Here is a 13,008-nt window from a genome sequence, read left to right on the forward strand (position 1 = left end):
TTTTTTTTCAAAATTTTCGGTCTTTTTCCGTGTATAGCGCAAAAAATAAAAACGGCAGAGGTGATCAAATACCATCAAAAGAAAGCTCTATTTGTGGGAAGAAAAGGACGCAAATTTCGTTTGGTTACAGCATTGCATGACCGCGCAATTAGCAGTTAAAGCGACGCAGTGCCAAATTGTAAAAAGTGCTCTGGTCAGGAAGGGGGTAAATCCTTCCGGGGCTGAAGTGGTTAACGTTTCAAAATGAAGTGTACACAATCAGTTTCCTGTGTCATGCGTGAATATTTTTAATTTTCCACCACAGCGTGCCCTGTTACCAGCCTCTTTATTACATTTACTTACTCTATTAGCTCATACCCTAAAGTTATTAAAGCATATTCTACCTCCCCTTAAAAACTATACATTTACTTACTTTATTAGCTCATACCTTAAAGTTATTACTGTTTTCAATACTTAACCCTTCCTATTATATTGTAAGCTCTTATAAGGGCCCTCCTAATCTTGCATCATATTGTATTGTAACTGTACTGTCTCCTTTTATTTGCGCTGTCTTAACACAATCCATACTAACATAGGACATTACATATGTGCATTAATCTGCAATGGCTACATGTAAATGGGACCTTGAACACCTTACGTAAAAGTAAGCCGACTACTGTACCACACATTGATTTAATTTCACTTTGTTAGCTGTACCAGATTTTCCCAGGCTTAATGGCTATTAACACTGTACTAGAATGTTTGAAGAGGACATACATTTATATCAGAAAACAAAAAACTGTTGTAATAAATTATCTTTAATTAATGTATTACACAAGTAATAGAGAGAGTTTACCTTATAAGATGGTAAAAAGCACAGTACTCCATTGCTGACAGTCTGGCACACTGACAATAAAAGGGCACCAACTTCATCTTGAAAGTCAAAAGTCTCTGTGTGTTGAAATGTTGCACAAAGTTTTCGACCTTTTGGACCTGCACCAACAGTGCCAACCCATACCTGTACACCAAATACACAGCAAGAAATCATTAAAGCCAAACTCAATATTGTGGAGGTTTTGTAAATTCTACCAGTGGAAAACAGGACTCTGTGAAGCTTACTATCTTGCAATACCATCTTTGAGTACCTGATATCTTTACAAACAATGCTGAGCTATCACTTGCTGACTTGACACTGGCATAGAAAACTGCAGACCTATGACTTCTTTGATACTGTACTCCCATCAATATGGGGGATGCAGTGGTAATAAAAGTCAATAACATCCTGAAGTCAATGGTAAACAAATATTTATGTATGTATTCATTTGGTTCCTAACCGTATGCATTAGCCTTAAGCCTTGTACACACTACCAGTATATTTCGTTCAACCCAGCGGGTTGACTGACAGCTCAGGTCGGAGGTGCTTTATTACCAAACACATGTGTGGGAGCTGGTCGACAGACCTTTTTCGGTCAGGACCCTTCGACAGATGCCGGCCAGAAGGCCGATTTTTGTTGGACCGGCTGCCAGACGGACGAGCCAGACGTCGGGCATTTTCTATTAAACCGGCCGATGCCGACATTCGGCCCGCGTGTACTAAATTCTCATGGAGGGGCAATGAGAATATGTTCTTTAAAATAGGACCTGCCAAAAATGTCCTGCTGAAGGTGTATGAGTCAGGAACCATAAACCAGGAGGAGACAGAAAATGCAGTTAAAATCACACCTTTAATGAAACAGCAAAAAAGAACAGTACAGGAATGTAGTAAAAACAGCTGAAGCCAGGGTTTGGATGCCAATGCGGGTAATCAGACGAGCCAGAAATCAGCATAGTAAGGAGCCAAAGCAAAAACAGGTATTGGAAGAGAAGTCAGCCAGGCCAGGTCATACACAGAAACACAGACAGGAACACACTGGATATCATTGACCACGCAAGGGCGAGGAGAGAAAGTGCTAAGCTGCTTAAATAGCCAAAAGAGGATGGATCTAGGCTGGACTATTGAGGCAGGTTAATAGTAACCAGGTGAGTCACTGTGGAAACGAGTGGCTGGTAATCAACTGACAGCAGAGCTGCACCTAAGTAGCAGAAGCAAGCCCCCTCCTCAATGACCCCTTCATTTCAGGGGGGCCCCAGGCTTGAGGGGAAAACATCTATGGAAAGCACAGCGGCAGGCAGGGGCATGTACCTCCGAGGGTGAGACCCATGGGCTTTCCTCAGGACCATATAGAGTTGCCACCTCATCCCTTTAAACCCGAACCCATATTAATAAGACAGATTCTGTGGATGATTAAGGTGGTAATTAAATTCACATGGTGCCTTACCTGCATTCAATTAGCCTCAGAACATGTGTAATTCATATGTGTTTGGGTTTAAAGGGATGAGGTGGCAACCCTACGACCGTAACCCCTCCAATGAACTAGATATTGTATGCGTCCACGAAAAAACCTACAGGAGTCAATGATAGATTGTATCTCATATTCCTCATGATTGTCAACCTGAACCGAACGAGGGTGTGGTACCGAAGTGGTATAGCAGTTGCACACCAAAGGTTTTAACAGGGAAACATGGAATACGAAATACGCACGTTGGAAGGAAGATCTAATGTGTAGGCCACTTGGTTAACCTAACGAAGTATACGGAAAGGCCCAATATACTGAGGCAACATGGAGTCAGAGGTTACAGGAAGACAACCAGACCCTCTCCCTAATTTGGTAGGAGGATGCAGGTTGGTGTTGGTTGTCAGCATGGAGTCTGTACCTCTCTCTGGAGCATTGCAAGGATTCTTGGACCTGCACTGAAGTGGAACGGAGCTCCTGAAGATGTTCCTCTTATGCAGGAATTCCCTATGGAACAAATGTGTCAGGCAACAAGGATAGCTGGAACCCATAGTTTGCCATAAACAGAGATAATGGGGAGGTGGCATTGATGGCGCTATTGTGAGCAAACTCCACCCAAAGTAACAGGTCCGACCAATTGTTATCCCCAAGCTCTGGGGGGTGGAGTGAAACGCGTTGGGGCATGGCCTGGTCGGAATCCAGGCTGAGGTTGCCACTCCATTCACTACTCTAGGACACCTTAGATGTGCGACTTCCAGGGGCTACCCCTTTTTCTCCTGACCAGTTGTTATGGTGGTCAGAAAAATAGTTTGGTTGGCCCGTTCTGCGGCCCCTTTGGAGTGTGGGTGATATGCCGTGGAGAAGGAAAGCTGAATTCCCAACTGTGCATAAAAGGCTTGCCAAAACCTGGACACAAACTGGCTACCTTTGTCCGAGATAATAATTTTAGGTAACCCCTTTTACCTGAAAGACCTCCCGAGTGAAAATTGATGCCAGTTCTTTGGAAGTAGTCAATTTTTTTTGCGGAATACAACAAGACATTTTTGAAAACCGGTCAAACACCATAAGAATAACTGTGTTGCCCTGGAAGTTGGGTAAATCCACAAATAAAATTAATAGACAAGTGGGTCCAAGGCCTCTCCCCACTGGGTATGGATTGTAGAAGGCCCACTAGAAGGTGTCGGGGTGTCTTATTCTGAGCACACATGGGACAAGCGGCTACAAAGGTGATTACATCAGCGCAGAGACAAGGCCACCAGAATTGTTGAGACATAGACCATATGAGTCTGCTAGGAGAATGGTAGGTCTAAAGCAAAGCAGTGTGGAAATTCGAGGAGAAAGCAGCGGTCATGATGTTTTTCAGAAGGAAAATGGATCTGAAAGGCGAAAATTCTCTCACCCAAAGGTGAAGTGAGACTAGTGCAAAGAGTGGCCAAAATGAGGTCTAGAGGTATCACAGGCGTAGGAACAGACTCCATCTTGGAAGAGGAGGAAAACTGCCGCAACAATGCATCTGCCCTAACAGTCTTTGTACCAGGTAAGAATGAGACTTTGGATTTAAAGCTTGACACAAAAAGCTCCCATTGTGTCCTTCTGGGAGAAAAGCATTTAGCCTCAGATAAAAATGTAAGATTCTTATGGTCAGTCAAAATGAGGACCGGCACTAAAGTACCCTCGAGGAAATGCCTCCATTCTTTAAGAGCTAAAATGATGGCTAATAATGCTCCCCAATTTCGTAATTGCATTCTGCTGGAGACAATTTTTGATAAAAGTAGCCACGGGGATGCACAGAGCTCTCAGAGGTATAACATTGAGACAGGAGAGAGCCTACTCCAGTCTTCAACGAATCAACTTCAAGAATGAAGGATAATGTAGGATCAGGATGTGCCAGAACAGGAGCTGTAGCAAAAGCAGCCTTGAGGGCCTTAAAGGCTTTAATGGAATCCAAGCACAATTCTGTGGGTTGCCGTCCTTCCTGGTCATATCAGTCAAGGGTTTGACCAGAGAAGAGAAATTACAAATACATTTCCGATAATGATTGGCAAAGCCAAGAAAACGTTGTAGAGGATGTAGACCTATGGGTCGAGGCCACTGTAAGTCTGCAGGTGGTGTAACCTGCTCATGATGGAACTCGCACTTTTCCAACTTTCAATACAGGTTGCTCTCTCTTAACCTCCGTAGCAAACGAGAGACGTCTGTATGGTGGTTTTCTAGGGATTTAGAAAATTTGAGAATATCATCAAGGTAAACCACCACACATTGCTGCAGCATATCTCAGTGGACATTGTTATTAATTTCCTGGAAAACTGCAGGAGCGTTGCAGAAACCAAAGGGCATTATGAGGTATTCACAGTGTTCTGTCCTAGTATTAAATGCAGTTTTCCATTCGTCACCCTCTTTAATTTCACAAGATTATATGCCCCTCTCAAACCGAGCTCAGTGAAGACCGTTGAGGCGGTCAAATAATTCTGTAATCAGTGGGATCGGATAAGCATTTTTAACAGTAATGCGATTGAGACCCCTATAATCAATACAGGGTCTCAGTTCACCACTCGTATTTTTCACAAAGAAAAAGCCATCACCAGCAGAAGAAGAGGATTTGAGGATGAACCTCCAGGATAGTGAATCTGCAACATACTCCTCCAAAGCCTTAACCTCAGAGGCTGACAGAGGGTAAGCCCAGCCAAGAGGAGGAATGGTACCAGGTTGAAGGTCAATCGCACAATCATAAGGCTGATGTGACGGCAAAATACTGGCCCGACCTTTGTCAAAGACATCAATGGATTCACGGTACTCTTCTGGCAATGAAGAGACTGAAGACGTGTACATGACATTAATCACTTTCTGAAAACATGTATTCGTGCATTGTGGCGAACATGACAGAAACCTCCACACTATGCCAATCAAAAGAGGGATTGTGTCTAGGTAACCAAGAATAACCAATGACAACCGGGTGATGAGGTGAGGAAATTACTTGGAATTAGATTATCGCATGGCGAACAGCCCAACAGCCATGGTAAATGGAGTGGTTTCATGGGTCACGTGGGCAGGCTGTAGAGGTCTCCCATCAATAGGCTTAATGACCAGTATGAGAGAGTGTGAAAAATAACACTAAGTTTAACACACCTTCTCCCCATTCACACCTGAGACCTTGTAACACTAACGAGTCACATGACACCGGAGAGGGAAAATGGCTAATTGGGCCCAATTTGGACATTTTCACTTTAGAGATGTACTCACTTTTGTTACCAGCGGTTTAGACATTAATGGCTGTGTTGAGTTATTTTGAGGGGACAGCAAATTTACACTGTTATACAAGCTGTACACTCACTACTTTACATTGTAGCAAAGTGTAATTTCTTCAGTGTTGTCACATGAAAAGATATAAAAAAAAATTTACAAAAATGTGAGTGGTGTACTCACTTTTGTGAGATACTGTAAGCTAGGTCCCCTACAGGACCTCAGGTGCAGGCATTTCCAGGATGGGTTGGACAAGACTTCAATAAGTGACCTGCCTGGCCACAGTAAAGGCACAATCTCTTCCTCCTCCTAAAGACCCTCTCTTCGGCAGAGACGTGTGAAACCCAGCTGCATGGGCTCTACTTTACTGGAGAACTCAGGCCCAGGTGGCATGGGAGGTGAGGAAGGCATGGGTGAAAAAGCAAAGTTCAGAGCCAAAACGTACAGGAGGCTTCAGCAAGCGCTCCTTAAAGGATGGTTTCTTTGAGTTTGGTATCAATGAGAAGGGCAAACGAGATCAACTCTTCAGGATTTCTAGGTAAATCTCAAGCTGCAATCTCATCTTTAATGTTATCAGAGACCATGGGAAAAAGCAGCCACAAGAGCCTCATTGTTCCAAATAACCTCTGCTGCCAGAGTACGGAATTCGATGGAGTAATCCGCAGCAGTTCTTGTACTCTGTTCAATGGATATGAACATTTGGCAGCAGAGGTGGTGCAAGCAGGAATATCAAATACCCTTTTAAAGGAGGCCACAAAGGGTAATTCTGCACAACAGGTTTTTGCGTCTCCCATAGAGGGTTCGCCCAAGCCAAGGCTCTGTCAGAAAGCAAAGAAATAATGAAGCCTACTTTGCTTTGGTCTGTAGGGAACGCCAGGGGCAGCATCTCAAAATATTTTCCAATCAGGTTGAGAACCCCTCTGCACTGAGCTGGATCAACCCCAAAACGCTGGGGAAGCAATGCAGAACCAGTCATACCTCTTACAGAGGTAGTATTAGAGGCGGCTGCCTGAACAGAGACCAGAGCAGCAGCAGGGTTGGCTTGCAACACTGGTTGTTCTGGAGCAGCCGGAATGAGAATCCAGATGAGCAGTTTGAATCAGGAGCTTTCGTAACTCTATGGCAAACTGATCCATGCGGTGGTCCTGCTTGTTCAACCTGGAAAAATATAGATGGATTGCCTGCATCTTCTGAATCCATGGCCCTTGCGTAAGATCAGGAACCATAAACCAGGCAGAAAAAGAAAATGCAGTTAAAATAACACCTTAGGGGCCAGTTCACACCAGATGCAGTTCCGTGCACCTTTTTTCTGCACTAAAATGCATGAATGTTTTCCCTGTACAACAATGGCTTTGGTTCACAGCAATGCAGTCAGTTCCAGTTAGTTTCCTGGAACTGACTGCACTGGTGTGAACTAGAGCCATTGGAATAAATGGAAAACACTGTGCATGCATTTTTTACAACCAGTTCACACCACAAAAATGCACTCCGGATATGTTCCAGATCAGTTTTTGCTTTACAGCTCACACCATACGCAGTTCCAGTGCGTTTTTGATACAATTTGATATGTTCCAGTACAGTTCTGTGCAGAAAAAAATGCAGCACACTCTACTTTTTTTTCTGCACCGGAAACTGACTGGAACTGACTGCTCTGGTGTGAACTAGAGCCATTGGAATACATAGAAAACACTGTGCACGCATTTTTAGTGCAGAAAAAAGCACACGGAACTGCATCTGGTGTGAACTAGCACCAAGTGCAGAAAAAAAGTGCACGGAACTGCATCTGGTGTGAACTAGCACTTAATGAAATAGCAAAAAATAACAGTACAGGAATGTAGTCAAAAAAACTGAAGCCAGGGTTTGGATGCCAGAGTGGATAATCAGACGAGCCAGGGTCAGGAGCCAGAAATCAGCGTAGGAAGGAGCCAAAGCAGGAACATGTATTAGAAAAGAAGTCAGCCAGGCCAGGTAATACATAGGAACACAGACAGGAACACACTGGATATTGTTGACCACACAAGGGCGAGGAGAGAATGAGCTAAGCTGCCTAAATAGCCAAAAGGGGCAGGTTAATGGTAACCTGGTGAGCCACTGTGTAAAACAATGAGTGGCTGGTGAGCAGCTCTGAGCCCTAAAGAAAAGAGCTGCCATAAGTAGCAGAAGCCATCCCTGCCAGTATGTGAATAAGAACAACTTCAGGATGAGACACAGGTACCCCGGTACATCAACTGAAAGGGAGAAGTGTGAGCATATGGTTCAAAGAATTAGGTTCCGTAGGAACCTAGCTACTGCACTAATTAGGACAGACTAGTATGGCCAAGGGCAACAGCTGTAAAATTGCAGAAAAATAGGATTATCTACATCAGGAAAAAGTTGACCTTTGAGCTCTCCAGCCAAGTTTGCCATAGTCTGGGCAACTGACAAAGTGGTAAAAGACAGATGCAGGGCAGGACTTGCCAGAGCAAAGGATGACTTCAAAAGCTTCCAAACACCTTTCAACAGAGTCCCAAAGGTGGAAATGCCCTCAATAGAAACAGCAGATGGATTTGTGCAAAAATGCCTGGGTACACAGAGGGAACAGTCCATTTCTTTTTAAATATTTTTTCTTGAGACAGCAAAAATGCCAGGAAGAGTCAATAATCTCTCAGAGTTGGGGCAATCATTATATAAAGCCCAACTGACTTGACCAAGAATAGGGAAAGGCTTTCTATAAATTACCTTCTTTTTTGTGCTTATTAGAAAAGGGGAGGCTGTGCAGAACTAGGCGTGCACTGTCGCAATCAATGAGTCTACCATAGTCAGCATATGGCAAGAAGCTAAAGAATTAACTTCATTAACCACTTGCCGACCATATAACTTACAAATACATCAGCAAGACGGCTCTACTGTGCAGGATCCTGTACCTAGTATGTGATCCTGCACTTCCAGGTCTGGGGTGTGCCACCGGCGACCTGCTTCCGATGTGATTATATACAGCGGGAGCTGATCAGCGGGTATGGCAGATTCAATGTCCGTCGGAACCCACTGATGCTTCGGTACAGAGGAAGAACGACGATCTGCCTATGCAAACAAGGCAGATTGCCGTTCAGTCAGTACAGAAGGCATGGATCCTGTGTTTCTGTAAAGCAGGAACACCGATCCATGCCTTCCACTAGTAAAAGCACCTCCCCCACTACACTGAAACACCAGCTAGGCACACAGTTAACCCTCTGATCGCCCCTGATGTTAACCCCTTCCCAGCCAGCATCATTGGTACAGTAACAGTGCATATTTTTTTTAGCACTGATCACTGTATTAGTGTCATTGGTCCCCAAAAAGTGTCAAAAGTGTCAGTGTCCAATTTGTCCACTGCAATATCGCAGTCCCGCTATAAGTCGCTGATCGCCGCTAATACTAGTAAAAAATAAATTTAAAAAATCTCATAGACGCTATAACTTTTGTGCAAACCAATCTATATAAGCTTATTGGGTTTTTTTAACCAAAAATATGTAGCAGAATACATATGGTCCTAAATTGTCAGACTTTTTTTGTTTATAGCACAAAAAATAAAAACTGCAGAGATGATCAAATACCACCAAAAGAAAGCTCTATTTGTGGCAAAAAAAGAACATAAATTTTATTTGGGTACAGCATCGCACGACCGCGTAATTGTCAGTTAAAGTAACACAGTGCCATATTGCAAAAAATGGCCTGGTCAGGAAGGGGGTAAATCTTCAGCACTCTTCTCTAAGATGTCCTTTTGCTTTCTGTATATAATATAGGTGCACCAGGAATTTCAGGTTGTAACCCATGAATAGAGTGAGAGGAGGAGAGGGCAAAAGAGTGTTTATGGCTGTTGGTACCTGCCGTTTCTAGTAGTGGTGATAGCCTTTGTAAAAGAAAATTAGAAAAATGGCTTCTTTAACAACAAATAACATTCTTCTTTTCTTTTTATTCCACTGCATTATGGAATCATAAATGGTATGAATGGTTGTCAAAGTAGCTGTAAAGCCTAAACATGTTTTACCTTAATGCATTTCTTGCATTAAGGTAAAAAGGAAAGGAAAGGAAGAAATTTTAAATAATGTAAACTATATTTCTAAAGTCTCTGAATGACCAAACAAAAATGTTCTTCAATAATACAGCACACATTTCTGAATAAGAACATATTAATATGTTTATATCAGTTTAGCTTTACACTTATTTAGAAGAGCTACAGCAACTTCAATCTCATGCTACCAAACAATTTTCCTGGTACAAGCTGTGGAGTCTTCTAAGCGCTAAGTTTGCAATAACACTTGTGTTCGTTCCAGATAGCTTTCATTCTTACATTCTATTAATGTGCAGCAATATGCTTGTGCGCAGACTAAAGTACTGACAAAGGGAAAGTGTAAAGAAAGTAGCTCACCTGGGATTTATGAATAACATGATTTGCTTCCAGTTGGATACAAAACTTCACACCTAGTTCAGAGGAAAATGATCCCATTGGAGATAAGGTGCCTGATGTCAGGACAATTGTGCGAACATTGCCACTTAGGTCGGAAAAAGCCTACAATAACAAAGGGCAGAGAAATGGCTTTTTATTTTATTACATGCAACACTTAACACTGCAGATCAAAACATATGCATTCTACTGCCGTGTAGATGTCGTTTATGTGTTTGTTGCAAGGCAGAATGAGCATGTGCAGCAAGGCAGCAAATCAACCACAGAACAGTGTAAAGCAATAGTCTTAAAATTGTGTTTGCTAGTAATTTTTACTGCAAATAATTATTATCAGTCATTTAACCACTTAAGGACCGAGCCTCTTTCTGAAATTTGGTGTTTAAAACATTTTTTTTTGGCTAGAAAATTACTTAGAACGCCCAAACATATATATTTATATATATTTTTTTCTAACACCCTAGAGAATAAAATGGCGGTCGTTGTAATACTTCCTGTCACATCGTATTTGCGCAGCGGTCTTACAAGCGCACTTTAAAAAAAAGAAATAAATACATTTTTGAATTAAAAAATAAGACAACAGTAAAGTTAGCCCAATTTTTTATATTGTGAAAGATAATTTTATGCAGAGTAAATTGATACCCAACATGTCATGCTTCAAAATTGCGCCTGGTCGTGGAATGGAGACAAACTTTTACCCTTAAAAATCTTCATAGGCGATGTTTAAAAAATTCTACAGGTTGCATGTTTTGAGTTACAGAGGAATTCTAGGGCTAGAATTATTGCTCTCACTCTAACGATCGTGGAGATACCTCACATGTGTGGTTTGAACACCGTTTTCATATGCGGGCGCTACTCACGTATGCACGCAAGCTCGGCAGGACAGGGCACGTTTACATTTTTTTTTCTTTTTTTTATCTTTTATTTTTACACTGCTCTTTTAAAAAAAAAAATTGTGTCACTTTTATTCCTATTACAAGGAATGTAAACATCCCTTGTAATAGAAAAAAAAGCATGACAGGACCTCTTAAATATGAGATCTGGTATCAAAAAGACCTCAGATCTCATATTTACACTTAATAATTAAATGTCATTTAAAAAAAAATAAAGTCCCTTTAAGAGCTATGGGCGGAAGTGACGTTTTGATGTCGCTTCCGTCCTGCAATGATATGGAGGCGGGTGGGGGCAATCTTCCCCTCAATCGTCTTCATGCCTAACAGGAGAGCAGACCCACTCGCCTCAGCTGCTGCTGGTGGCTCCGGAAAGCGGCGGAGGGCACTGCAGCGCGGAGGGAGGGGGGCTCCGCTCCCGCCAGAAGTGATCTTGTGGCGAATCCGCTGCAGAGACCACTTTTATCTGAAAGCGAACCACCCACTGAAGAAAAGGATACCGGGGTTATGGCAGCTAGCTGCTGCCATAACAACGATATTCCTCTTCAAAGTAGCGACGTATAACGACGGCGGGCGGTCTGTAAGTGGTTAAATTACCTGCACTATGGGATAATTATAAAAAAATACTACAAATTGAACAGCTATAAAACCAAGTTAAACATATAGACTAACATAAGAAAGGTTTTTCTGAGACTTTGAGTGAGGCACAAGACACGTGGTAGGAGAAATTGTAAAATTGTTTAATTGGCATATAAACAAAGCTTTGAACATGAGTAGTTTTATCTATATACAAGGCGATGGCATACAAAAAAGAAGAATTCATGTATGTACATGCACGCATCTGAAACCACATATTATCCCATTGAAGTAACTAGTATAAAAAGCCAAATGCTTATTGAGTAATGGATATAATTGGGTACAGGATACAACTGAATCACAGTTGAGGTCAAGCTATGTGTTGGGAACATGATGACATTGATAGGCTTGACATGTTTCGTGGCCAGTTGCCACTCATCAGAAGCAAACGCATACAGTATCTGAAAAAAATGAAAAAAGGTACCAAATTGCATCTAATGTTTTGCAGAGATAGTGAGAAAGAAGGTAGGGGCAACTACATGTGTATCTCCCTGGAATACTTACGTATAAATTGCTCTAAATAAGCAGTGTTGCAAGTCAGGATCTGCAAAGAAAGTCTATCCCAGGAGCTGAGGGAATGAACCCAAGGAAGAAGCGAGCACACAACACACCTCAGGAGCACCTTCCAAATGTAATCAGCAAAGGTGAAAAAATTCAGAAATGTCTGTAGAGTAAATGACATTTGACCAATGTGTGTGAATAGTACCAGTATATACATACAGTATTCATGAACTATAAACCAATACCCATTATTGCCTGATAAAGTGAAAAGCGTAGTAGATACAAAGTGAAGGGAATCATATATCACAAAGAGAAAAGAAAAGAAAAAGTAAAAAAACGCATGAAAATCATGCAATGCCCCAAAGGGGAAAGGGTGAAAAAAAAAGGAGGTGTGCAGTCTTGGTGATAGAGAAGAAATCGCAGGGATAGTTACCCGGTGATATTGCAGAGACATGCTCTGAGACATGATGTGCATGTGTGAGGAGAAAAGTCAGAGCGTGAACCAGACTCCCAGTGGGGGTATAAGTAACACCCGACACTCCCTGGGCTCCTCCCATACATAATCATGGATAATTAACCAACACCCATTGTTGCCTGGAAATGTGAAAAGTGTAATGGATACAAAGTGAAAGAAAACATATGCCACTAAAGAGAAAAGAGAATAATGATGAGTGGCAACTGGCCACGAAACGTGTCGAGCCTATCAATGTCATCATGTTCCCAACACAGCTTGACCTCAACTGTGATTCAATTGTATCCTATAACCCATTTGTATCCATTACTCAATAAGCATTTGGCTTTTTATACTAGTTACTTCCTTGGGATAATATGCAATTTCAGATGTGTGCATGTATATACATTTTTTGTATGTCATCGCCTTGTATATAGATAAAAATACTCATGTTCAACGCTTTGTTTATATGCCAATTAAACAATTTCTCCTACCACATGTCTTGTGCCTCACTCAAAGTCCCAAAACCCCCTTGCTTTCTATATAGACTAACATAAT

At 42.0% G+C, this 13,008-nt stretch overlaps 1 protein-coding gene across 1 annotated transcript in view; it reads right to left on the bottom strand.

The window, feature by feature from the left end:
- Positions 1-13,008, bottom strand: part of BRIP1 (BRCA1 interacting DNA helicase 1) — a 670,966-nt gene that overhangs the window by 308,733 nt on the left and 349,225 nt on the right. The window contains exons 13-14 of the mRNA XM_073615255.1: positions 9,940-10,080; positions 836-997 (exon numbers count right to left, since the gene is read on the bottom strand). Coding sequence (XP_073471356.1) covers positions 836-997; positions 9,940-10,080 — 303 coding nt within the window. The remainder of the gene's footprint in view (positions 1-835; positions 998-9,939; positions 10,081-13,008) is intronic.

This window comes from Aquarana catesbeiana, linkage group LG02 (genome assembly GCF_042186555.1).
Source record: "Aquarana catesbeiana isolate 2022-GZ linkage group LG02, ASM4218655v1, whole genome shotgun sequence".
In the NCBI taxonomy this organism is placed as follows: Eukaryota; Metazoa; Chordata; class Amphibia; order Anura; family Ranidae; genus Aquarana; species Aquarana catesbeiana.